This window comes from Denticeps clupeoides, unplaced genomic scaffold (genome assembly GCF_900700375.1).
Source record: "Denticeps clupeoides unplaced genomic scaffold, fDenClu1.1, whole genome shotgun sequence".
NCBI classification, from domain to species: Eukaryota; Metazoa; Chordata; class Actinopteri; order Clupeiformes; family Denticipitidae; genus Denticeps; species Denticeps clupeoides.
In genome coordinates, this window is record NW_021629792.1 from 30,001 (window position 1) to 53,769 (window position 23,769).

Here is a 23,769-nt window from a genome sequence, read left to right on the forward strand (position 1 = left end):
GATGTTCTGGTCTTGCTGAAGGCTGCATGGGGGGTTGAAGAACTGAGCGGCCAACGCAAAGTTCATAACTCCAGTTATTGCAAACAATAAAAAAAAGGACAGTTCTGTCTTGTTTGGCCATTTGAACGACCTTGAATGATCAGAAAATAGAATTATTGTAATATTTCTTGCAATTGAAATGTATATTTTTTTCTTCCCAGGCTACTCCCGCTTTACTGGCAGTCTGACTCCCACCTTCCTTCCCATGAGTCCCCTTGATCCCCATGGCAACGGCAACGTTCTCTATGGGCAGCACTGCTTCTACGACTCTCAGAAAGGTGGGTAGGAGGCGGGGTTTAAATAAACCACGGGGTCAACGGGACATCAAAACAACCAGGCGTTATGCCAGGGGTGGAGTCGGGATACGATAAATGACTTCCTGTCTTGCATTACACATCCATATTTTTATTATCATGGTGATTTTATCTTTTCAGATTTTTATCTCCGAAGTCTCCAGTCCCAGCCCCCCCTCATCTCAGCCAATCACAGTCTGCCCCCCCTGTCACGGACCACGCCTGCTCACCCTTTGGGATCTTGTAGCCGTGAGCGGGACTGCAGCACAGGAGGGGGAGTTGGGGTCCCCAACAAGGGCTCTAAGGATGCCGTCGGAGGGGAGCGACTCTCTGGATCTGTGGGGAAGGAGAAAGAGCGAGGAGGTAGCAAACAGGAGTCCAAGGAGCGCCATCACCATGGCCACCAGTTCTCGCACTCTCATCACCCCCACCACGCCCACCTTACGCACTCCTTACACACTGTCCCGCCCCTTGATGAGGATCCCCGTCACCCCCTGGACAGGCACAAAAACTCACTCGCCACTGAATACAAAGACGACCCCAGTGTCCACAGTAAACATCTCAGCGCCTGTCTCCTCAATGCCAAGATGCAGAATGGGGACTCAGGAACAAGTGCCAAGGGCCATCCACCCAACTGCATAGGAGCTGGCTCAAGTGGGGCAGGGGACCTGGGGCCACGGGCCATGCCAGGAACCCTGGGACTGGTGGTGTTGCTGATGGAGCTCGGTGCTGTAAGGAAGGGCTTAGCAGAGAGATGAGGATCAGCGAGTCCCCCTCGGATTGCTTGAAAAGGGGATCTGCACACACCCACTCGGTGGCATACACAGTGCCCCCACCTCCTCCAGCAGTTGGGGGGTCCTGGCTGCACCCGGGCCACCATCACCACCACTCACACCATCACCACCACCCCCATCCAGACCTTTTCTGCCCCCCACCCCCGCCACCCCTCACCCTCTCGTCCTCCTCTGCCCAGGACAAGGGACTCATGGCCCCCAGGGACTCTAAGGTGACAGGCCCAACTTATGTGCCCTCGGTTGGGCCTCAGGGAGACAAGACTAGTGGACATTTTCAGTTGGGGAACCCTCACTGGCGTGGAGGAGCTGGGGTAACCATGACAGGATCGGGGGGAGGAACGGCAGGCACCAGTAAGGAGGCCAAGGCTCAAGAGCGGAGCAGCAGCGGGACCCATGGAGGTCGAGGAGGTGCCCCGCCCATTCCACCTCCTTCTCCTCCTACTCCTGCTAGCAGCTGCCAAAGAAAACCCTCACCGCAACAAGAGCCGCCTCATACGTTTGGGAAAGCAGACAGAGGGCCGGAGTGGCCCCATAACTCTCACGTCCACCACCCGCATCTGCAACTCTACGCTCAGCCGCAGACGCAGCTGCAGACGCAGCATCGCTCCTGCAGCCTGGAATATGTCAGTGGTGGTGAGACCACAGATCTCTACAGGCCCTCACTCCCCCAGGGAGCAAAGGCCGTGGGCCATTCTGGCTCGGGAAATCTCGCCAAGAATGGTCCCTACGCCAGCACCCCACCCTTTCGGGACTGTTCTCACTCAGGTCCTCTTCAGAATCCTCACAAAGCACCATCGTCCTCCACATCCTCTTTATCCTCAATGGATGCAAAGGGCAGTAACAATGATTGTGCACTACGTGATGGTCAGAAGGTTGCCAGGATACGGCACCAGCAGCACACAGTGGGGGCTGAGCAGGGGCATGATGGGAAACGGAGGCCAGAGGTTTCATCGTCAACATCAATGGGCTGTGGTGGGCAGCAGGCTGGCGCTACCTCATCTTGGGGGGTCCGTGGGCACCCGCGGTGCCAAGCCGAGGATGATCATCATAAAGCCTACACCGAGTCCATTGGCAATGGTGGCGATGTTGCACGGAAACAAGGCCTAGTTGGTCCTTGTGAGATGTCTGGACCTCCTGCAGTGACGACGCCTCGACAGGACACTGCCGCAGACCACAGTAACTCCACCAGCACCAATGCCATTAGAAGCTTGATGAAGTATAGCAGCCAGTCGCTTCCCTTGTCCCACCAGAAGAGTCCGTTCGGGGGCCTGGGCTGCCTGAAACAAGGGCAGAGTAAGACTGCAGGGAACCCGGGCGGGAGCTGCGTGCTCCAGGACGGGAAGTCTAAGCAGGGCGTCGGCTCCCGGAGGGGATCGCCCGGGCAGGGAGGCGAGCGGCTGGAGTGCAGTGGGAGGACCAGTCGGGATGCGGGCGACTCCACCACAGAGGGAGAGGTGCGGCAGCCGCCTGTGGGCATCGCTGTGGCGGTTGCCAGACAGCGGGAGCCCCCCTGCCGCCCCCCAGATGGACACCCGATTCACAGCCGGCATGGCAGGGTGGTGCCCAGCATGAAGGGTAAGCTAGTGTGTGTCACGTCGTTTAACTCCGGTACTACCTTGCTCTTCGCTGCCAGGATTTTACCATAGACCGTAGTTGCTCTTGGAATTGTAGAGGTAAATGTTATAAGTTGCCAGATTATGATGGAATGTACCTCAGGTATGACACGGCCCATATTCCCGCTGGACCGGGAGCTGGATGAGGAAAGGAAAAGGGAAGAACAGCTCGGAATTCCCCCATTAGACCGGGAGCTGCTCATCAGGTACTAAAGCGAATCGTCAATCGTGAGCTAATGGTTTGTCCATTTTTGCATTTCACATTCTGCTACGCTACTTGAGTAAGTGACCGTTTGGCCCTCTCAATTCCAGGGACAACAAGGAACGGGTGGAAATTGCCAGGATCCACCCTTCAAGCAGTTGCCATGGAGATCTGACCTCTCACCTCATTGTGCCAGGCGGAGCCAGCCAGTTAGGCGCTGATGCACCTCCTCATGCACATCCTCACTGGGCAGGAAGTCCATCACTTTGGATGACCGGCCACTCTTATAGTGAGCATCAGTCCTCCCCATCAACTCCATTATCAGCTTGTCTGCTAATTGTCTAGTCCATCGGTGGCCATCTTGGACGAGGTTGGGTCCGCAAGCTCATCCGCGCTGTGTGTTCCTCAGGAATCGGTCACGCGGCTCTCCACCAGAACCTGGGTCCGGGCTTTTCCACATCGATGCCCGGCGCGCTGCAGCCTGTGCTCTCCTTGCCCCAGGACCCCTCTGCCGCACTGGTCGTCCTGCCCTCGGAACCCTCCGCCCACCCTGCACACCACTTAGGTACGAGCCACTGGGACCAGATTTCTTCGCTTCCGACCCGTAGACGAATTTCTGTACGATGTCGGGTGCCAGTTCGTGTTTTTTTTAGTATAAAATATTTATTTTGTGTCGTCTTTGCCGCTCTCTCTGGTGTGTCCCTCCAGTGAAGAACTGAGGCTGCCTCCCTTTGTCTCGGCCGCGCTCCTTAATCACTGTAAAACGGTTCAGTAGGCCGCGTCGGCAGTCGCGCCGCGTTTTATTATCGAGTTAATGGGAATCGTCTCGGCGGCGACGCGGACGCACACTTGCAAAATTATGCAAACCGTTTAAACAAATGAGCGCTTTTCGGCGATAGCCGGAGCGAGCCTCGTGCGGGGGGGTTCGGCGCGGAGCTCGGCGTGCCCACGCGCGCAACTTAATGAATGTAGCTTGTAATTGTGCACGTGGGCGTGCAGAAGGGGGCGTGTTCTGCAAGGCCGGAGAATAATGGCTGTGCGTGTGCGCGTTTTTCATTATTTTACGTGCTAGCGTGCTCTGCGGCTACTTGCTGTGTGTCCAGTTGGTGGTTTAGGGTTCCTCTCTGTTCTGCTGGGCTGGACTGACTGGGTTTGACTCTGCTGTGTTCCGCATGTGCATTTTACAGCGTTTATATGATTGTAGTAGTAGGGTGCTAGTAGCCTAGCGGGTAACACACTCGCCTATGAACCAGGAGACCCAGGTTCAAACCCCACTTACTACCATCGTGTCCCTGAGCAGGACACTTAACTCTGAGTGTCTCCAGGGGGGGACTGTCCCTGTAACTGCTGACTGTAATGGCGGTAGGGTACTGAAAGTAGTGTGGTATTAGCCTAGTGGGTAACACACTCGCCTATGAACCAGGAGACCCAGGTTCAAACCCCACTTACTACCATCGTGTCCCTGAGCAGGACACTTAACCCTGAGTGTCTCCAGGGGGGGACTGTCCCTGTAACTACTGACTGTAAGTCGCTCTGGATAAGGGCGTCTGGTAAATGCTGTAAATGTACATTGTTTACGTAGAGCTTCGCTGTGATTGGCCGTGCCACGTCTCTCCGTGATCGGCTGTGTTTCGGTTCTGCCGGCTCTGCTCCCCTCAACAAACAGGCTGTGAAATTGAACTAGTTCTCCGCTCCCCAGCGGCACGCTTTCCTTCCTCCGCTCGGCGGGAGCCGCAGCCGCGAGGGGAAGTACGTCCGCTGGACCCTCCTCCAGGGAAACGTGGGGGCGGGGTCTGATCGCCCGTCCTCACCTCCTGATAGGAGTATGACTGCACCTGTTCTGGTGCTGAGGCAGCAGGCTTGTGGGCCCTGGGTGCGAGTAGCCTAGCGGGTAAGGTACTCGTTCGTGGGAACTTTTAATTCCATGTTAATTGTGTAGTTTGAGGAAGTAGCATTTTTTTATATGGATTCAATTAATATTTACCAAACGGGGACCCTGGAGGCAAAGTTTGGGTTCCGCTGCCTGATACCATTTGGTGGGGAAGCGTGTTCATTAACAGTAAAGGCCCAGTGGTTGGGGGGGGTGGGGGCCGACTGTCGGTGAGACGTGCTCGTAGTTGGCAGTTCGAGAGCCTCTCGGCGGAATCGATGTGACTGGAGCGGAGCGAGACGGAGCGTGGCTGGTGAGCTCGCTGGTGACCGTCAGTCCGAGTTACCGCGCCCGCCACCGAACCGGCGGGTAGACGGGCGCCCTCTGTCTGATGCGGGGTCCTAATCTTCCAACCTCTTCATGTTCCCTCCCGTCCAGATATGTTGGAGCAGCCGGGTCTCTGGCCACCCGTGTATGGAGGTCGTGGCCCCACCCCCCATATGCAGCACCCCGCGGTGTACTCCCGCACCCAGTTTCTGCAGCATCCGGACCTGTACGCCCTGCAGCACCAGCATCAGCAGCACCGGGCTGCACAGGCCCTGGAGATCCCGCACCGACACGCACACCCGCAGGTAACGCGGAACCGGACCAGAGAACCTATCACGGCGGCGGCACCGCAGTTTCATCTCCGGCTGTCACTGCTCGTTTGTATCTACATCCACGCCGTAGCCAGAGAGCACGGCGGTTTTCCAGCAGCCGTTCTGGCCGGGCGGCTACCCAAATGCGGCGTGGCTTCCCACAATGCCTTGCGGCTACTGACTGGCGCGCTGTTGCGAAAGGCCAGAAAGTGCCGCTGCCTTGTTACCTAGAGGGAAATGAAGATGGCTGCTGGTTCTGCAGGACCGGACACTGCGGGGCTTTTTATAGTTCCTTCTGGAGGAAGCGTGAAGGTTCAGCAGCTGGAGAACGTGAACTTGTTTCATTTCTGAGTGTTGTTTCTTCTGTTTTGCAGAGAAAACCAGAAGATCCGCCAGTCGAGCTGGACAACGTCCAATCAGAGCCCAGGGCAGCCAAAGCGGCCAAGCCCTTTTCCTACTCCCGGCCAATAAGAATGCGGCACCGTCGGGGGCGTGCACCGCTCGGCTGTCCCCGTGCTACCGATCCTCGTCTCTGCAGCCCCACCCAAAGAGCACCCCCTGCCCGGTCGCCAGTCCAGCTGTGGCCGCCCCCAGGTCACCCGCCCTCAGCCCCGCCCCACCGCACCTCCCCAAGGCAGCCGACACCCAGGACAAACGGGCTGAAGGCCAGCCTCCGCAGGATTACCCACAATCCCTGGAGCCTGGTGAGTGTGGCCAGGTTAACTGCGGCGCCGCACGTTCTGCATTTTCGATAATTGTCAGATAATTGAAAGCAACCGACTTCCCTGCAGGGAATCTATTTCTTCCATATTTCCATGTGTTCGCCATAAAAGCAGCACAAACATCCACTTTTTTTGTGGGGGACGGAGTTAAATTTGGTGCGCGGGGCGTTGGTCCATCAACCCATCAGCACGTTTGAATTAAAGCGCGGTGGGTATTGGGCGTGGTCCCACGTTGGGGTATTATTAGTGTAGAGAGTGGCGGGAAACCTGGGCGTGTCACGTATCGACAGGAGGCTGTCAGTCATGCCTACAGGCTCCTCCCCTTTTTAAAAGCGTTAATAATTCCACACCAACAGAAAGGTCTGGGTGGGGCGTTAGTTCCTCCTCTACCACATCCAGATAACAGCACCTAGCGGCCACTTCCTGTCTGTACCTGGTTATTATTTTAGACCCAAGTGGAGCGTGCGGCACCCAGGAAATGGACGGAAGACGCGAGGCAGGTGGGAGGAGGTGGAATGTCTCCTCGCGGCCCCCAAGGTCAGGGCCTTGCTGGGAGACGGGGGGGGGGATGAAAGAGTCCGGTGTGGACGGGCTGACCGCAGAGGGAGATAAGAGGCGCCGGGCTTTTTGAAGGAACTTGCTTTCTTCTGATTCGGGACGGCGCTGATGAGCCGTGTGTGTGAGCGAGGGAATAAAGGAGACGGACGGAGGGAGATGGAGGTCAGAGAGATTGCGGGTGGGTCTGTTATCCTTCAGGGGTCCTTGAACGGCCCGAGCGGAAGGATCCGCATTCATCTGGCGCGTTGTCGGGGGCGGATGGATACCATCAATAACCGGGCGGGGGGAGTGACAGGCCGGCACTGCAATCACACCCAAACACTGTTATTAATGTCCCCTTCTGCTGGATACACACACACACACACACACACACACACACACCGTTATTAATATCACTTTCTGCTCCAACATCCATACACACCCGAACGCACAGTCAGACACAAATATTCTCATATTCACTAATGCAGTGCGCACACCCACAAATTATAAACACACACACACACACACTTCCTCTGAAACTAATTTACACGCAGGACACTCTTCCAGTCTGTCATGTTTCTGTCACAATAACACACACACACACACACACAGTCGTTCGTAAACAGTGAAATTTCATTAAAGATTCATGTTAATGCTGCAGATAAATGCGTCTAAGTGGTGAGACGCTGAGGGAAGAATTTATAGAAATATTTCCAGGTATGTGCAGGTTAAATAAACGTGTTTGATCTCTGACCTCTAGATCTCCCGCCTGGATACACCTATCCTGCCATCACCATGGCTTACAAGGCCAGCCCCTCTCCTCAGGAAGTCCAGCTGGCTGAGCACGCAGATCTAGAGGCGGAGCCAGCTGAGCCCGTCCCTCAGCCACAGCCACTCCCTCTTCCGCAGATCGGGGAGGAGCCTGAATTCCGTTTGGAGGCATGTCCAATCAGGAGAGAGCAGAATGTGGAGGAGGAGGAGCCCAAAATCGTGGAGGTGGAGGCCGAAGCTCCCATCACTTATCCTTCACCACAGCGTCCTGACGCCTCTCCTCGGTTGGAGGCGGAGACTCTGCCAGAAGAGTCGGCGGCAGCGCTGCAACCCCCGCCCACTGACGCTTCGGTCCCCTCTCTGCTCCAGACGGACCTTCAAGAGGAACCCGAGTCAGGCCGGATGGTTCATGGGGACTCCAGCCCGCCGTCCCCGTGCCCAGAGCTGGGGGCCACTGCTATTGAGGGTGCGGACGGGGAGGCGAAGGTCCCAGGCGATGCCACAGTCCAGCTGCCATGCAGCCCACAGGCACCGCCCCCGCTGTCCCCGCCTCTGGGGTGGGCGGGGCAGGAGTACCCGCGCTCCTGCATCTGGAGTCTGGAGCTCCTGATTGCTGCCGCCCTCTGTGCCACCCGTGACGGCGAGGCCCGGGCGGAGCCGGAGATGGTGGCCGACGCTTGCCCCGCCCACCGGGGCATGGAGCTGCTGAGTGAACTGGCTGAACTGCAGAGGTGCAGCAGCAAGGAGAGCTCAGGTGAGCACACACACATTCAACAACCAGTTACTTTAGCACTTTATTGTACTTTATTGTACTCTAATGTCATTAAGAAATGCACAAAAGTGTGAAAGTGAAGTGATTGTCATTGTGAAACACAACACAGCACAATCCTGCCATCACAGTATTTAACCATCACCCTTGGTGACACTGGGCAGCCATGACAGGCGCCCGGGGGCCAGTGTGTGGGGACGGTACTGTCATCATGGGGACCTCAGTGGCACCTTGGTGGTTCAGGACTCAAACTGGCAACCTTCTGGTTATGGGTCCGCTTCCTTACCTGCTAGGCCACCACTGCCTCAAGGAGCCAAACATGATAAATGCACAATTTCTTGATAATACATGCAGATAAATTACCTTTAGGACCCTACTGTTATATAAAGTCTGTCTTCTAAAGACGAAGTGGCTTAAAATCTGTCCAATCTGGCAACGCTCGGCAAAGTCCTGGCCTCCAGTTTCTTTGCTTGTTATGCCCATGTGAACTATCAGTAATGTGATCTCTGTTAGGATCATTTGGGACCACGTATGTTACCTAACCAAAGACGCGCATAGATGATCAGTGCTTGAATTCAAAAATTTTGATTGGTCAACTAGTCAACCTCACTTTCACTTTCACTTCACTTTCAACATGACATTCAAGAGCGTCCATTACCACAAAAGAATAAGAATACATTTTAAAAGGGAAGTTTGTGAACAAATGTCGATTTTGGCTTGGAAAGCAGTGAACGGTTGAAAGGATGAAGGGGAAGAGTGGAATCTGTTGAATTTGTTAATTTCGTGGAATGGGTAAGATTGAAGAGTGAAATCATTGTTAAATTAATTCATTTTGTGAATGTGATCAAAATTGAGATTAATTCTGCTTTAACTTGAACATTAACACAATCAAGGATGGAGATACAAAGGAGGAGTGGAGGATAAGGGGAAAATGGAAAGAGGTTAAATGTGGTTGAATTGGTTAGATTTGGAGAATAGGCGAAATAAGTCGTGGTTAGACGTCTAAATACGTGGTCCGTATCCTGTGTTCTTTGCATCGTTTTTTTGTGCTCGTACTCAAAAATGAACAGAACATATACGGATACAGATGCAATACCAGCGTAATTCTATAGGGGCAGTGTTGCGAGATCTTCACGTAATAGATGACGATTTTAAGATACAGGTAGTCATTCATTTATTTGTTTTGTGGCCTCGACACTGACTCCTGGTGGTAAGGAGTACACACTACAGATTATGACACACAGTGCGTATATAATGCACAAACGTTAACAACACGTATGCATACATAGCTCACAGCAAGTATATTTCTGGCTTAAAAGTGCGACCATAGCTGCCCTGTAAAATACATGGGAGTGAATGGGACAATGGAGTGATAATGAAAGAGTGATAAAGGAGGATTGGGGGGTGAAATAGTGAAACTAAAAATTAAGTTGGCCTTTTCTATGATTAAAAAACGGTGGTTGTGAGAACTCGTCAAAAGGGGTCCCATGTTAAGTCAATGGGAAGAATTGCTCAGAAAAAGGGGTGTGGCACGGTACCAAGGCTCGTGGCTTAGTACTAATGCTAACATCAAAAATGCTAACGGGGCGTGGCCACGATGAGTCACGTGGAATTTGGAACATGTCATTTCTCTTAGATGTAAGATAAAAAATGTGACCATTGTTGCTGTGTAAAATTAATTGTTGAAAATTAAATTGTTTATTTTTTCTGAAAAAAGTGGCATATAGCTTATAAAAGTACAGCCACACATCTGCGGGTGAGCCGGATAAAAGTTTTCTTTATTTACAATGTAAACTGTAGGAGGAGTGGCATATAGAAATAAAGACTTATTACAATAATACTAATAAAAATAATTGAAAGAAGCCAGAATAATAATAATAATGATAAAGCCAAAGCAATGAGAATAAAGCCCCTCCCCTTCCACGGGTTGAAAGGCTAGCGTGAAGCAGGGTAATTCCTGGCGAAATCGGCGGAACTCGGGGGCTTTGCTGCCTAATTAGGCTCCATTGTCTTCAGTCGCCTCCTTAAACGCTCCCGGTGTTCTCCCGCCTCCCCGGCCCCCTCCGAGAGGATGTTTTTATTTACGCCGACATCCTGAAGCGTTTAAGAAATCCCCACCGCTTCCCCTGTGAAAAGTATAGCAACTCTCTCTCTCTCTCTCTCTCTCTCTCTCTGTGTGTGTGTAAAAGTGAAAAGCCGAAGCATTACACACCAGTGCTGACTGACTGAGAGGGCTGTGTGTGTGTGTGAGAGAGAGAGAAATTAGAAGTAAAACCCCTGCTCTGAGCAGGTGAGGAGAGAGGAGAAGCGGTGCTGTGGGGTCACGACCTCTTGCCACTTCCTCTGGTCTCGCCCCGCTCTGCCTCTTCTCTCAGAACGTGACTGAACCTGCTGCTACAGCTCGGTCGCGGTGGGTTTACAGGTCCCCCATTATGAAAATGTGACTTTGTGAGATGATTACGAACATGAATACGAGTTCCCCAGCCTGTCTCTGTGGCTAGAAATGGCGGTCGGTGTAAAGAGTGTTTTGGTCGTTCTGCTTCACCATTCAGAGAGCGGCAGCTCAGACAGTCGGATCTGGGTGGATCTAGGGTGGTAGTAGCCTAGCGGGTAACACACTCGCCTATGAACCAGAAGACCCAGGTTCTAACCCCACTTACTACCATTGTAAGACACTTAACCCATCGAGCAAGACACTTAACCCTGAGTGTCTCCAGGGGGGGACTGTCCCTGTAACTACTGACTGTAAGTCGCTCTGGATAAGGGCGTCTGATAAATGCCGTAAATGTAAATCTGGAACTTGTGCCCTTATGATGTCATAAGGGGAAATGTTACCTCCCATTTCTCATTTCCCGCCCCTCCCCTAAAACATGATCTCCACCAATCATCATGGCTTCCAAACGTGAGATGCTTTGCAGTTTCTCGGTGTTTGGATGTAAAAATGAGCACAAATGTTTTTTTTTTTTTTTTTTTTTTTTTTTTTTAGTTCCGTCACGCGAGACTCTAAAGAACCAGCGGGTTAATTTTATTTTTTCTGGGAAAACATCAACACGACTTCCTGTCTGTACCAAACATTGTGGTTGGTGGACAGTGTTGATGACGTAATTTCCGTGAATGTCCCCTCAACTTCTATAGGCCGCTCTCGTCCTCATTAGCATTTAAAGCTACAGACGGTGAAACGGTGCATCCTGGGAAATCTCATTGTGGGACAGGATCAAAGTGGCTGTAATTCTGCATCAAGAGACTTCAGATACAGAATTAGGGGACCAACAAGACCGACATAAAAGCAAAAAAACCCATTACTGTCAGGGGACCTTTAATAACATTCATAACGTCCCGAACATCAAGCTCAACTCCAGCTGTGATTATTACTTATTATCCGGCGTGAGGAAGTCAGTAAACAGACAGAAGCCCTTCGCCCTCCATCCATCACTGTCGGCGCGCACAGGCCCACTGCATTGTGGGTAATCACTCTGCTCCTGTTAGGGTCTGTCGGCGCTTCCCCAGGTGATGTAACCATGGAGACGAGGCTCCTCCCTTCTCCAGAAAACACACACATTATTCAAATAGCAGCATATCATGCATTCGTTTAAAAACGTCAGATGCAGAGCGTATTAGGGGTATAACAGTGACGTTTTTATGTCACAGCAGATCACAGGCATCATAGTCATACGGTGAAACGTGTCCTCTGTATTTAACCATCACCCTTGGTGAGCAGTGGGCACCATGACAGGCGCCCGGGAGCAGTGTGTGGGGACGGGACCTTCATCAAGGGGACCTCGGTGGCAGTTCGGGGTTCGAACCGGCACCCTTCTGATTACGGGGCCACTTCCTTACTCGCCAGGCCGCAAAATGAGGCTATTTCCTCTGATATCGGACTCTCTAGTCTGTAGTCAGTACGGAGGTTTTTCCGTATAACTGCTGTCCGCTCTGATTTCTCTCTCCTTCTCTCCATTTTTTTACTTTCACTCATAATCTCATTCACTCCCACACACGTTCGCACTTGTACACACACACACACACACACACACACACACACCCTCGCTCGGCACACACAGGCTTCCCCAACTACGGCAATTTCCCCTTTCACCCTCTGTTGAGGAAATTGGATTTTTTCCATGTCAGTAATGAGAGCGTGTTTGAGAATAAATAGATAGCTCAATAAACACTTCGCCTCTTATTGCCTCTCCGCCCCGCCCCCTGGCCCACATCCTGCCATCCCTCTCCTCCCTCCCTCCCTCGCTCAGCTGCGGAGATTTGTACAGCACATTCATAACACAGCCAGCGTGTGTGTGTGTGTGTGTGTGTGTGTGTGTGTGATTCAGCGATTCATCCTCCACAGCCCCACCAGTGTCCCCAGGCCAGCTTGTACTGTCATGAATATTCAGGGTTCATTTGCTGACTGGGGATAGAGAGGGAGGGAGAGAGAGAGAGAGACCTGTCTTAACGATAGAGAGACATGCAGACTCTCTCTCTCTCTCTCTGTGTGGTGACTCTCTTGTTAGTAGTTATCATCATCATCACCACCATCGTCATCGTCGCTTCACTTCAGCATCAGTTCCTTTCATCTTCTCTCCTCCTTTTGTCCTGTGTGTGTGTGTGTGTGTGTGTGTGTGAGCGCACACGTGTGCCCCCAGTTTACACGACTTATTTCATCACCGTGCTGCAGTTGAAAGCGCTCTTCGTGTTCGTGAACACTTCTGTCGTTTACAGGCGAGGAGCAGCTGACCTTTGACCTCCACAGTCTGGCCACGATAGCAGCCGCCCGCGCGCTGGAGGTGGAGTCACCGGGGGCTGCGGAGGCAGGAAGTGGACATCAGTGCCCCATCCGGCGCACCCTCAACCTACGGAGGAAGTGCAAGTGGACGCCGCGCCATGAGCCGGTATGGGACAGCCAATCAGAACGCGGCTTCCCACATGTTCAAATCAGTATGAACTGGAACATGCAAAACAAAGAGATTTCTGTTTATGGGATTATGGGTAAATATGTCATAGTTTTAAGGCAGATTTTTTTATAGTGACCATGTGATCACCTTCAGTGACATCACATGACCACAGAACTGACTGATTCTTAAAGTATTTAGAACTCAAACTGAAGCATTTTCACCAAAACACATACGGTGTTACCGTATGAAACCACAGTTTTCTGTACGGTGTCTGGACGTGGAATATTCTGTCAAGTGTAGAGAGAAACACACACACACACACTGGAGCATTGTGCTGATGCCAGGCCTCGGTTGTGCAGGTGTGTCCGGTGAAGGGCGCCGTGGAGACGATGGATGGGGCGGAGCTAGCGATGCGCGTGCGATTGGCCGAGCTGCAGAGGAGATATAAGGAGAAACAGAAAGAGCTGACAAAACTGCAGAGGAAACATGAGCAGCAGTGAGTACAAAACACACACACACACACACACACACAGCAATGAGTAAATACATGAAATGCATACACTTCAGAAACACACACACACACACACACACTGCTTCTTCACTTTAGCTGAGACCACCCAGTATCCCCCCCATTCTGCCGGTACCCCCCAACCTGTCTGCCAGCTTAAATCCCTCACACACACACACCAACCTGACTCTGCAATTACACCGGCTTAGTGTTTCAGCCATTCCACATCATTAGTGGAAATTAAAGTGACTGACCGTGTGTGTGTGTGTGTGTGTGTGTGTGTCTGTGTAGGAAAGAGGAGACGTCTCGCAGTCCTGCCCGCCGTGGGCCCGGTCGCCCTCGGAAACGAAAATCCACCCCTGGACCCAGTGGCCCTGTGGAGCTCCCCAAGAGAATAAAGTGAGTCTACGTGCACACACACACACACACACTCAGAACACGGCCCCTACATCGTATACACACTCTCGGACAGGAGGCGAGCGTTGTTCCAACGTGAAACAGGCAACGCAGCGCGCGTGCATATATAATCTGGTGTTTGCTGCATTGTTTTGACAACTACGTGCATATTTGCCTGCACGGTATGGATCAGATTGAACAACATGCATATTCATGTGGATATTATATTATGCATGCGTGGTGTGTGTGTGTGTGAGGAGCAGGTAGGGGTCTGAGTGTACCAGACACCCATTGACTTTGTGTAAATGATGCTGGAAGCGCCGTATCTCCTTAAGCTGAGGGATCTACGGGCTTAATCAGAGGCGGGCGGCGGCCGTTCATCATATTTATAGCTGCCATTGATTATGCGGAGCCCCCGACATCGCTGCGATATTAATATGATCAAGCCGAGTGGAAGCGTTAAGTTATCATGTTGATGAACGTGTTTACTCCTTCATCTACGTGGCTCCGTCAAGTCGGTTTGACGTTCCTCCTTCGTTCGGACCAGCTAATGAAGAACCCTGTCGAGGCGTTGGGCGTGGCGTATTTATCCCCGCCACGAACGAGTAAAACCAACAGCCGTTTATCCCCTTTTTTTATTCATCAGGTGGGCTCTCACGGCTCTGGAACTCGCAGGGACCAGGTGGCGGAGAAACTGCAGGGGACCTAAATAGAGCAGAATGAGGAAGTAGAGGACATGACAATAAATCAGGGCTCATTATAATCAACCAATCAGGAATTGGGAAGGTTGTTGGACACGCCCCCAAGATCGTAATAAAAGCCTTAATGAGTTCAGCTTTATTTGTCTCTTGTTTAGCCGATCTTAAGCAGGACGTCGTTTCTTTTTTGAGTGGCTCAGCAGCGGATGAGGTCGCTCCCCTGCAGCGCGCGGCGCGCCCTGGAGGTCAGAGGTCATGAGGAGCAGGGGGAGGCGGGCCGTGGGCTCGGGCTGAGTGCTGACAGCTCCGCTGCGGGGGTCCTCGGGGGGTCTGAATCCCATTTAAATAAGAAACGTGACGAGGAGGCTGCTGGGATGGCCACAGGGATCAGCTGACCAGCGGGGGCCCCGGTGCATTCTGGGGCGTCCCTCTGTGTTGTGGCGCATGTGGCACAGTGACTGCTGAAGTGGGAACACGTGGCTGTTTCTGGATGAATGACAGTCCCCGGATGGCGCTGTGGCCGTGAAACTGGTGAAAACAAGCAGATTGTAGAGCGGCGTTCTGCAGGCATCAGCCCGCGGCCCGCTCAATTTTTACCGTATCGTATTTATTTATTTATTTATTTGCACTCACCCGAATTACCCATGACTGTGGTGTCAGTTTTCATGTTCACACACACACACACACACACACACACACACTGAGCCTTCAATCAAGTTCAAATCTGTCAGCCAATCACAGTTCTCGGCTAGTCTAAGATGGTTCATGTTATTTCATGTTATATGAAAAAAAATCATTATTTAGTAATTACTAATGCCACTTGCAGTTATATATATATGTATGTATTTAATTTTTTTTCTTATATTATATGGTTGTATGTACTATACGTCTAGATAAAGTGATGAGTTTGTTTTTATTGTTGCTATTATTGTATTATCAGCAAGCATATGAAGCTGATATTACATGAATGATGGAGGGCTTAATTCAGTCCAGATGAAGGGTCATGTTCTAGAAATTATCTAAAAGCAGTGAAACACAAAGGACTTTTCAAGTGTTGTGGGCTCGACTTTGTCCTCGTCCCGCCGCTCCCTAATCAATCCCGGCCAGTGAATGGTATTACTGTGTAATCCCCGTCCCCGCAGACCGGGGGGAGGCGGGTAATTAGGATGCTGGGAGCCGCACACCAGCAGCAGGAATGTGACACGGGGTTGACGTGAGGCCCCGGGGGTCGTTCGGGGTCGAGAGGTCACAGGGTCGGAGTTGGAGAGAGAGAGAGTGGCGGGAGGATTGCGGCAGCTCGCTCGCCCGCTGACAGATCCGCTCAGCTCGCGTCCAGGTGTCTGGTTGCAGCTCTCGTTTCCTCGACGACCGCATCTTTAGCGTGCTGGGTGTGGGCCGCAGATCCACGTTGTGCGGCAGTAATGGCGGCTGAATCAGGGGATTGTGCTGCTGTTCGCCCTGAAGAGAGAGAGAGAGAGAGAGAGAGAGAGAGAGAGTCAGGTGGAGCTGTCAATTACTGTCTGAGGTGAGGATTTTACTGTTGGGAAACACACACACACACACACACACACACCAGTCATACTGCACACATACTTCTACATGAACACACACACCATACACACCTCAGGAGATCAGACAAGGATGTGTTAATGGGATGTGTGTGTGTGTGTGTGTGTGTGTGTGTGTTGTTTATTGATTCAGCCTGTAGCTCAGGTCAGTGGACAGACTCCCAAAGGAGCCTCTCTCTCTCTCTCGCTCGCTCACTCTCTGTACCTCTCTCTCTCACTCATCTTTCTTCCCCTTCTGCAGCACAATCTCTCTCTTTCACTTTCATCTCAGTCACACACACACACACACACACACACACACACAGCCGCTCTCTCTGCGCGCACACACACACACACACACACACACACACACAGCCGCTCTCCTCTCTGCGCGCACACACACACACACACACCACACAGCCGCTCTCCCTGTGCGCACACACACACACACACAGCCGCTCTCTCTGCGCGCACACACACACACACACACAGCCGCTCTCCCTGTGTGCGCACACACACACACACACACACCAGCCCGCTCTCTCTCTGCGCGCACACACACACACACACAGCCGCTCTCCCTGTGCGCACACACACACACACACACACACACAGCCGCTCTCCCTGTGTGCACACACACACACACACACACACACACACACACACAGCCGCTCTCCCTGTGCGCGCGCACACACACACACACACACACACACACACACACACACACACACACAGCCGCTCTCCCTGTGCGCGCGCACGCGCACACACACACACACACACACACACACACACACACCACACACAGCCGCTCTCCCTGTGCGCACACACACACACCCTCTCCCTGTGCGCACACACACACAGCCGCTCTCCCTGTGCGCACACACACACAGCCGCTCTCCCTGTGCGCACACACACACACACAGCCGCTCTCCCTGTGCGCACACACACACACACACACACACACACACACACACACACACACACACCACAGCCGCTCTCCCTGTGCGCACACACACACAACACACACACCCTCTCTCTCTCTCACACACACACACACCACAGCCGCTCTCTCTGCGTGCACACACCACACACACACACACACACACACAGCCGCTCTCCCTGCACGCACACACACACACACACACACACAGCCGCTCTCCCTGTGCGCACACACACACACCACACACACACAGCCGCTCTCCCTGTGCGCACACACACACACCACACACACACACAGCCGCTCTCCCTGTGCGCACACACACACACACACACACACACACAGCCGCTCTCTCTGCGTGTGTACTGTTATTACGCCTACTGAATAGTGATCTGGACCACTTTACAACACACACACACACACACACACTGCTGCCATCTGTCTTGGTCGTGTCGCTTCAGCTCCTTCCGCCTGCCTGCCCCCCCAGAGGAGCACTTTGTTGAGGGGACGATGGGGGTCCAGCACCGGGACGGTGATGCCGCCTGACAGCGGCGAGCGGAGTAAAGGGCAGAGAGCTGGAGGAGAGCGAGGCATCTTGCTCTTTTCTTCTGGACTTCTTCCATCAGACGTGTGTGTGTGTGTGTGTGTGTCTGAAAGGAAGAGAGAGAGTAACCATGCAAAACAATGGTTCGAGAAGCAGAAGACTGGAAGAAAGAGGGATGAGGGTGTTAGGGGGCGGAGCCTCAGGGATACCTGCCCTGTTCCGGCGCGGCGGACGTTTTGTTGGAGCCGATGGGCGTCTGCGGTGATGAAACGCTGCTGTCCTCAGTCGGCAGTAGAAGTGTGTGTGTGTGTGTGTGTGTGTGTGTGTGTGTGTGTGTGTGTACACACGCGCCCCGATGGAGGGGAGTTGCCTCGTCATGTCGGGTTTGTCACCGTGCCAGCTGACAGGCAGAATGTCGGGTGGGGTGGGGGGCGGGGGAAGATGCTCGTTTGCCAACTGTGCCGCTCTGAAGATCCGACACACACACACACACACACACACACACTCTCACACTCCCGTGCACTCTGGGGGAAGTGTATTGTCTCTGTAGCGGCGCAGCATTGATATGCTAATCTGCGGAAAACCCAGGGGCTTCACCGTCTCTCAGGGCTCCGCGGCGCAGAACCGGTTCTAGACTAATAAGCCTGAATTTAAACAGGAAGTGGAGAAACACACAGTGACGGGCGGAATATGTACGCTGTGCGTGATTCTGTGATCTTCCTCTCGACAGTAGCTGCGTTTTTTCCGCATGAACCTGTAAATGTGGAAAACAGAGTTAATGAGCGGCCCTTCCTCTCCCCTGATTGGCAGGTCTGTGGGGGTGGGGCTCAGCCTGCTGGGTGGAGATGATGAAGTGGGAGGAGTCAGAAAGAAGATCTCCGCCAGCGGCTATGAAAGGATCAGCGCGGCGCAGGTCAGTAGCCAATCGGAATGCTTTTCTTCCCCGTTCCCAGGTTTCGTGTCTTAGTCCCGCCCCTTTTTCTCACTGCTGTCCAGGTGAAGGTGGGCTGCAGGCCGCGGGGACGGCCCTGTGTCCTCGCCTCAAAACTGTCTCAGCAGGCGAAAAGGAAACGCCCAGGACACCCGAGCGTCCTGCTGTCTTCCAGCCCGGCCACAGAAGAACAGGGGTGGGGCCTGAAGACGGGCGGCGGCCAGAACGGCGCCCAGAGACACACGGGTACCCGACACGCCCGACTCGTTGGGAAAGAACATCGGCCGCTGGGGACCGGCTCTTCTCACCACTCCGTTTCTTGTCTTGCGTGCCCAGGTGACGGTGCCAATGCAGGGGACTGGGCGGGGCAGCAGTTTATGAGCCAGAGGGGGAGGAGCTCTAAAACCAAGACCCAGACGGAGGCAAGATGGCTGATGGAAAAAGAGGCGTCGGTGTCAGACAGCCAGACCTCAGAGCACGGTGTGTTGCACACACACTCACACACGCACACACACGCGCACACACACACACAGCACACACACGCACACACAGCACTCACACACACCACACACGCACACACGCGCACACACACGCCACACACACCACGCCACACTCACCACGCGCACACACCGCAACCACACACAACGCACGCCACTCACACCACCACACTCCACCCACACTCACACACGCACTCACACACACTCACACACCACACACACTCACACCACACCACACACACACGCGCACCCACCACCCCCACACACGCGCATACACACGCACGCACACTCACACACACACGCGCACACACGCGCACACACACACGCACGCACACTCACACACACACACACACACTCGCGCACACACACACGCGCATACACACGCACACACTCACACACGCGCACACACACACTCACATACGCGCACACACACACACACACCACACACACATACACGCACACACACACGCGCACCACACTCACAAATACGCGCACACACACTCACACACGCCACACACACATACACCGCACACACACACACACACGCACACACACACATACACACGCACACTCACTCACATACGCGCACACACACTCACACACCACACGCGCACACACGCACGCACACTCACATACGCACACACTCACACACACACGCACACACTCACATACGCACACACTCACACACACACCGCACACACACTCATACACACACGCGCACACACTCACATACGCACGCGCACACCCGCACGCACACTCACATATGCGCACACAAACACACACGCGCACACAAACACACACGCGCACACTCACATACGCACGCACGCACACACACACGCACACACACACACACGTGCACACACTCACATACGCACGCGCGCGCGCACACACTCACACACGCGCACACTCACACACACACACACGCGCACACACACACGCGCGCTCACACACGCACGCGCGCACACACACTCACATGCGCACGCGCGCGCGCACGCACACACACACACACACACTCACGCGCGCACCACACACACACAACACATACACTCACATACACTCACATACACTCACATACACACGCCTACACACACGTGATTTAAAACCCCGGAGCGGGCGGACGGCGATGTGCGTTAATCCCGCTGTTAATTGCTCCGACTCTTCTCCTCTGGGTCCCGCCGCCATGTGAGAACGTGTTGACGAGCTGCTGGTAAGTGACGAGTCCCCTGTCACCCGAGCCCGTCGCCGTGGACGACTGCCAGTACAGATCTGTGACACGGCCGTGCGTGTGTGTGTGTGTGTGTGTGTGTGTGTGCGCGACATTAACGGCGCCTCCTCTCTCCAGACGAGGAAGATGACGGCAGCTTGGAGAGCGATGAAGGTCTGGAGGGAGTCGGCGGGGCGGAGCTCGGCTCCAGGTCGCGCGGGACGTTGTCCCCCTTCTCCTCATCCGCGGTCAAGCCGGAGGCCACTTGCAGTTCCAAGAGCAAGAAGGAGACTCCAGGACGCGTGGGTGAGTGTCACCTGGTCCCACACCTGTCCACCAACGGTCACCTTCACCCGCTTGACCGACGAGAGGTTCCTCCTGCAGGGGCGGCTGGGGAAGAGGCGAAGGTCAGAGGTCGGCCTGTGGGCAGGCCGCCACTCAGCCCTGCTGACAGGAAGCAGCGGGAGGTCCGTCCCGCGGCCAGGTGGAGGACGGGCGGTGGGGCCACCTGCTTCGGGCGCAGCAGGGGGACTCAAGAGCGTCCCTCCCCAGGGGAGAGGCTGAAGAAAAGCCACCAGGAAGAGTGGCAGCCTGCAGTGCATTCTGGGAAAAGTACGAGTCTCGTCACGATGCTGAATTTGAGTTAAAATCAACCGTTTTGAACTGATTGAATTTCGGTGTTTGCAGAGATCCGGTCGGCTTGGAGACGCCGCCATCACAGAACGACGACATCAGCTGGAGCAGGAGGGGGCGGAGCAAGCAGTGACCCGCCCCTTTCGCTGGTGTATGGTCGCGTGGGGTGTATATAACGTGTGCGGGTGTTCATAGTTCATCCTCTGGTGCTCTGCAGTTAAAGGTCGCGCTGTCAGCCGCTTGCTGGAGAGTTTTGCTGCAGATGAAGACTTCCGGATAGACGAGCAGAGCAGCTTCTCCGAGGAAGAGGAGGAGGAGGAGGAAGATCCCAGTCACACGTTACCGGGTGAGTACAACACAACACACACACACACTCGTCTTTTCCACTCTGATATGCGTTGCACTCAGTAAACTGATGTGTGTGTGTGTGTGTGTGTGTCCGGTTACAGCTGTGCCTGACTGTGTTCTGACTAAAGAACGTCTGGTGGACGGACTGAAGGTTCTAATCTCGAAAGAAGACGAGCTGCTCTACGCTGCCTATGTACACAACACTCGACCTGCCGGACATGTAAGGCTGCCTGTGTGTGTGTGTGTGTGTGTGTGTGTGTGTACACTACCACACTATTGTTTGCTCTCTTTGTGCTGCCAACAACCACACACTATTATTCTGTGGCAGCACTTGAACAAAACACACACTCACCTCACACACACACACACTCACACACACCACACACCGCCGGGAGCGACTGAAGCCGCATCGACGGCCGTGACTCGAGATGCAAATATCATCAGGAACGGGAGCTCCGGCTTTACCGGCACGTCGTGTTGATTACATTAACATCAGGGTTTATTAACACACACACACACACACACACACACACACACACTGTGCTGAAGAATAGAGTCTGACTGGTGTTCCTGTTCTACTGGCTGGTGGACAGATACAGCGTGGCCATCGAGGGAGAGAGAGGGAACCGGCCGAGGATCTACTCTCTAGAACAACTGCTTGAAGAAGCGGTGAGTAACACAACACACACACACACTCAACACTCTAAAACCCTTCCACCTGTAATTCAGGCGTGTTTGCATAGTAAACAGGAATTACACGTACAGTTTTTTTGCTTTTCGGTGGATGATCTTATTTCCGTAGTGAATATTCGCTCAAGGTGGGTGTGTAAATGGTGAACGAATTGGATTTTAGATCATCTGGAGTTGAACGGTGCGAGTTCACACTCGAGTGCAGAGACGGGCGTTTCTGCACCGTACTTTTCTATAAACGATACTAATGGACAAGGACGCACTTTGAGGTCCGATGGCCACACACACAACTGTGAGGAAGGAAGAGACGAGGGTGCGAGACGCAGCTGCAATTCATCACAACAGCAAAAGAAAAAGGGGACAAAGCAAAGGAACACGCCGTGTCCGCTCTGTGTGTGTTGTGTGTGTGTGGTGTGTTAGACAAGCCCTTTAACCATCTGCAATGTCCCTGTTCATTCACATCTACGTTATCTGTGTACAAGTGTCTCTCTCACACCACATCAATCATCACTGTTAATGATGTAAAATTAGAAAGCAGGTCCTTGTAAATGCTTGTAAATGGGGTAAAGACTCCCATATATCAGAAGAACCGTAGTGTTCTGGTCAGAAGATGGTGTCATTGCCTGCTGGGTTAGTGTGGTTAGTAGTTGTGTGTGTGTGTGTGGGTGGTTAAATATTGGCATTTTTTACTAAAGCTCCAGGTTTGTGTTCAAAGTGGCGATTCGCCGTGAATTCGTTCCTTATTCATTCCTTTCTATTTAAACGCTTCTCAAAACATTCCATAAAACACACGCACAGACGGGGACACCGAGTCCCTCGATCCACAGATTTCCACATCTTATCAGCGGCTGCCTGCCGCCGCGGGCTGAGAAGCCGCCGCCCCCTCCTGCCCCCAGCCCACTGAAGGTGCTTCTCCTCGGAAGGCCGCTTGAAGCCCCCCGAAAGCCTGTGCGGGTGCCAGGCTCGGCTCTGAGACGCCCAAAAGGCGCTTTGGCAGCGGTGGCCTAGCGGTTAAGGAAGTGGCTACGTAATCAGAAGGTTGCCGGTTCGAATCCTGATCTACCAAGGTGCCACTGAGCAAAACCACCGTCCCCACACACTGCTCCCTGGGCGCCTGTCATGGTGCCCACTGCTCACTCAGAGTGATGGGTTAAATGCAGAGGACAAATTTCACTGTGTGCACTGTGTGCTGTGCTGCTGTGTATCACATGTGACAATCACTTCACTTCCACTTAATTTGTGATTGTTGCTTGTGATACACAGCACACAGTGCACACAGTGAAATTTGTCCTCTGCATGTAACTTCCTTAACCGCTAGGCCACCATCGTTCAGTTATTCTACGTTACGTTATTCTACGTTACGTTATTCTACGTTACGTTATTCTACGTTACGTTATTCCACGTTACACCTCTTCCCTCGTTCAGCTGAACGATGTTGCCAAATTCAAATGAAACTTTAAAAACAGGTCACGTGATAATAAAGAGACGCGTCTGTGTGTGTTTGCAGGTTTTGGACGTGCGTCCCGAGTCCCAGGCAGTTCTGACTGAAGGGACGCGGGTGTGTGCGTACTGGAGTGAACGGTCTCGCTGCCTTTATCCAGGATACGTCCACAGAGGTAACCACACGCACACACACACGCACACGCGCACGCACACACACCACACACACACACACACACCACACACACACCACACACAACCA

The 23,769-nt window shown here is 53.3% G+C and overlaps 2 protein-coding genes and 1 long non-coding RNA gene across 3 annotated transcripts; all 3 read left to right on the forward strand.

Moving 5' to 3' along the window:
• Positions 1–957: 957 nt before the first annotated feature.
• Positions 958–7,604, forward strand: LOC114774317 (BAH and coiled-coil domain-containing protein 1-like). Its single transcript, XM_028966242.1, has 7 exons — positions 958–2,701; positions 2,843–2,945; positions 3,052–3,230; positions 3,351–3,506; positions 5,250–5,443; positions 5,824–6,153; positions 7,469–7,604. Exons 1-7 carry the CDS (start codon positions 1,087–1,089, stop codon positions 7,562–7,564), a joined length of 2,673 nt encoding a protein of 890 aa, XP_028822075.1. The 5' UTR covers positions 958–1,086; the 3' UTR covers positions 7,565–7,604.
• LOC114774319 (BAH and coiled-coil domain-containing protein 1-like) lies at positions 7,508–21,162 on the forward strand. The gene is made up of 10 exons (XM_028966243.1): positions 7,508–8,233; positions 12,962–13,131; positions 13,494–13,630; positions 13,934–14,041; positions 18,575–18,677; positions 18,761–18,941; positions 19,032–19,175; positions 20,535–20,702; positions 20,781–20,979; positions 21,084–21,162. The coding sequence occupies exons 1-10, from the start codon at positions 7,882–7,884 to the stop codon at positions 21,160–21,162; spliced, it is 1,641 nt and encodes a 546-aa protein (XP_028822076.1). The 5' UTR covers positions 7,508–7,881.
• Positions 21,163–21,245: 83 nt separating this feature from the next.
• LOC114774318 (uncharacterized) lies at positions 21,246–23,684 on the forward strand. The gene is made up of 4 exons (XR_003744790.1): positions 21,246–21,375; positions 21,479–21,597; positions 21,971–22,046; positions 23,575–23,684. It is a non-coding gene; the product is annotated as an uncharacterized LOC114774318 (long non-coding RNA).
• Positions 23,685–23,769: the final 85 nt, after the last annotated feature.

Bases quoted from the DNA above. Each gene is read 5' to 3' on its own strand.
- LOC114774319 (XM_028966243.1), top strand. From the start codon at position 7,882: ATGGTTCATGGGGACTCCAGCCCGCCGTCCCCGTGCCCAGAGCTGGGG. The intron at 8,234-12,961 runs GTGAGCACACAC...TGTCGTTTACAG, and splicing joins CAGCAGCAAGGAGAGCTCAG to GCGAGGAGCAGCTGACCTTT. The intron at 19,176-20,534 runs GTGTGTTGCACA...TCCTCTCTCCAG, and splicing joins CAGCCAGACCTCAGAGCACG to ACGAGGAAGATGACGGCAGC.
- LOC114774317 (XM_028966242.1), top strand. From the start codon at position 1,087: ATGAGGATCAGCGAGTCCCCCTCGGATTGCTTGAAAAGGGGATCTGCA. The intron at 2,702-2,842 runs GTAAGCTAGTGT...AATGTACCTCAG, and splicing joins GGTGGTGCCCAGCATGAAGG to GTATGACACGGCCCATATTC. The intron at 2,946-3,051 runs GTACTAAAGCGA...TCTCAATTCCAG, and splicing joins GACCGGGAGCTGCTCATCAG to GGACAACAAGGAACGGGTGG.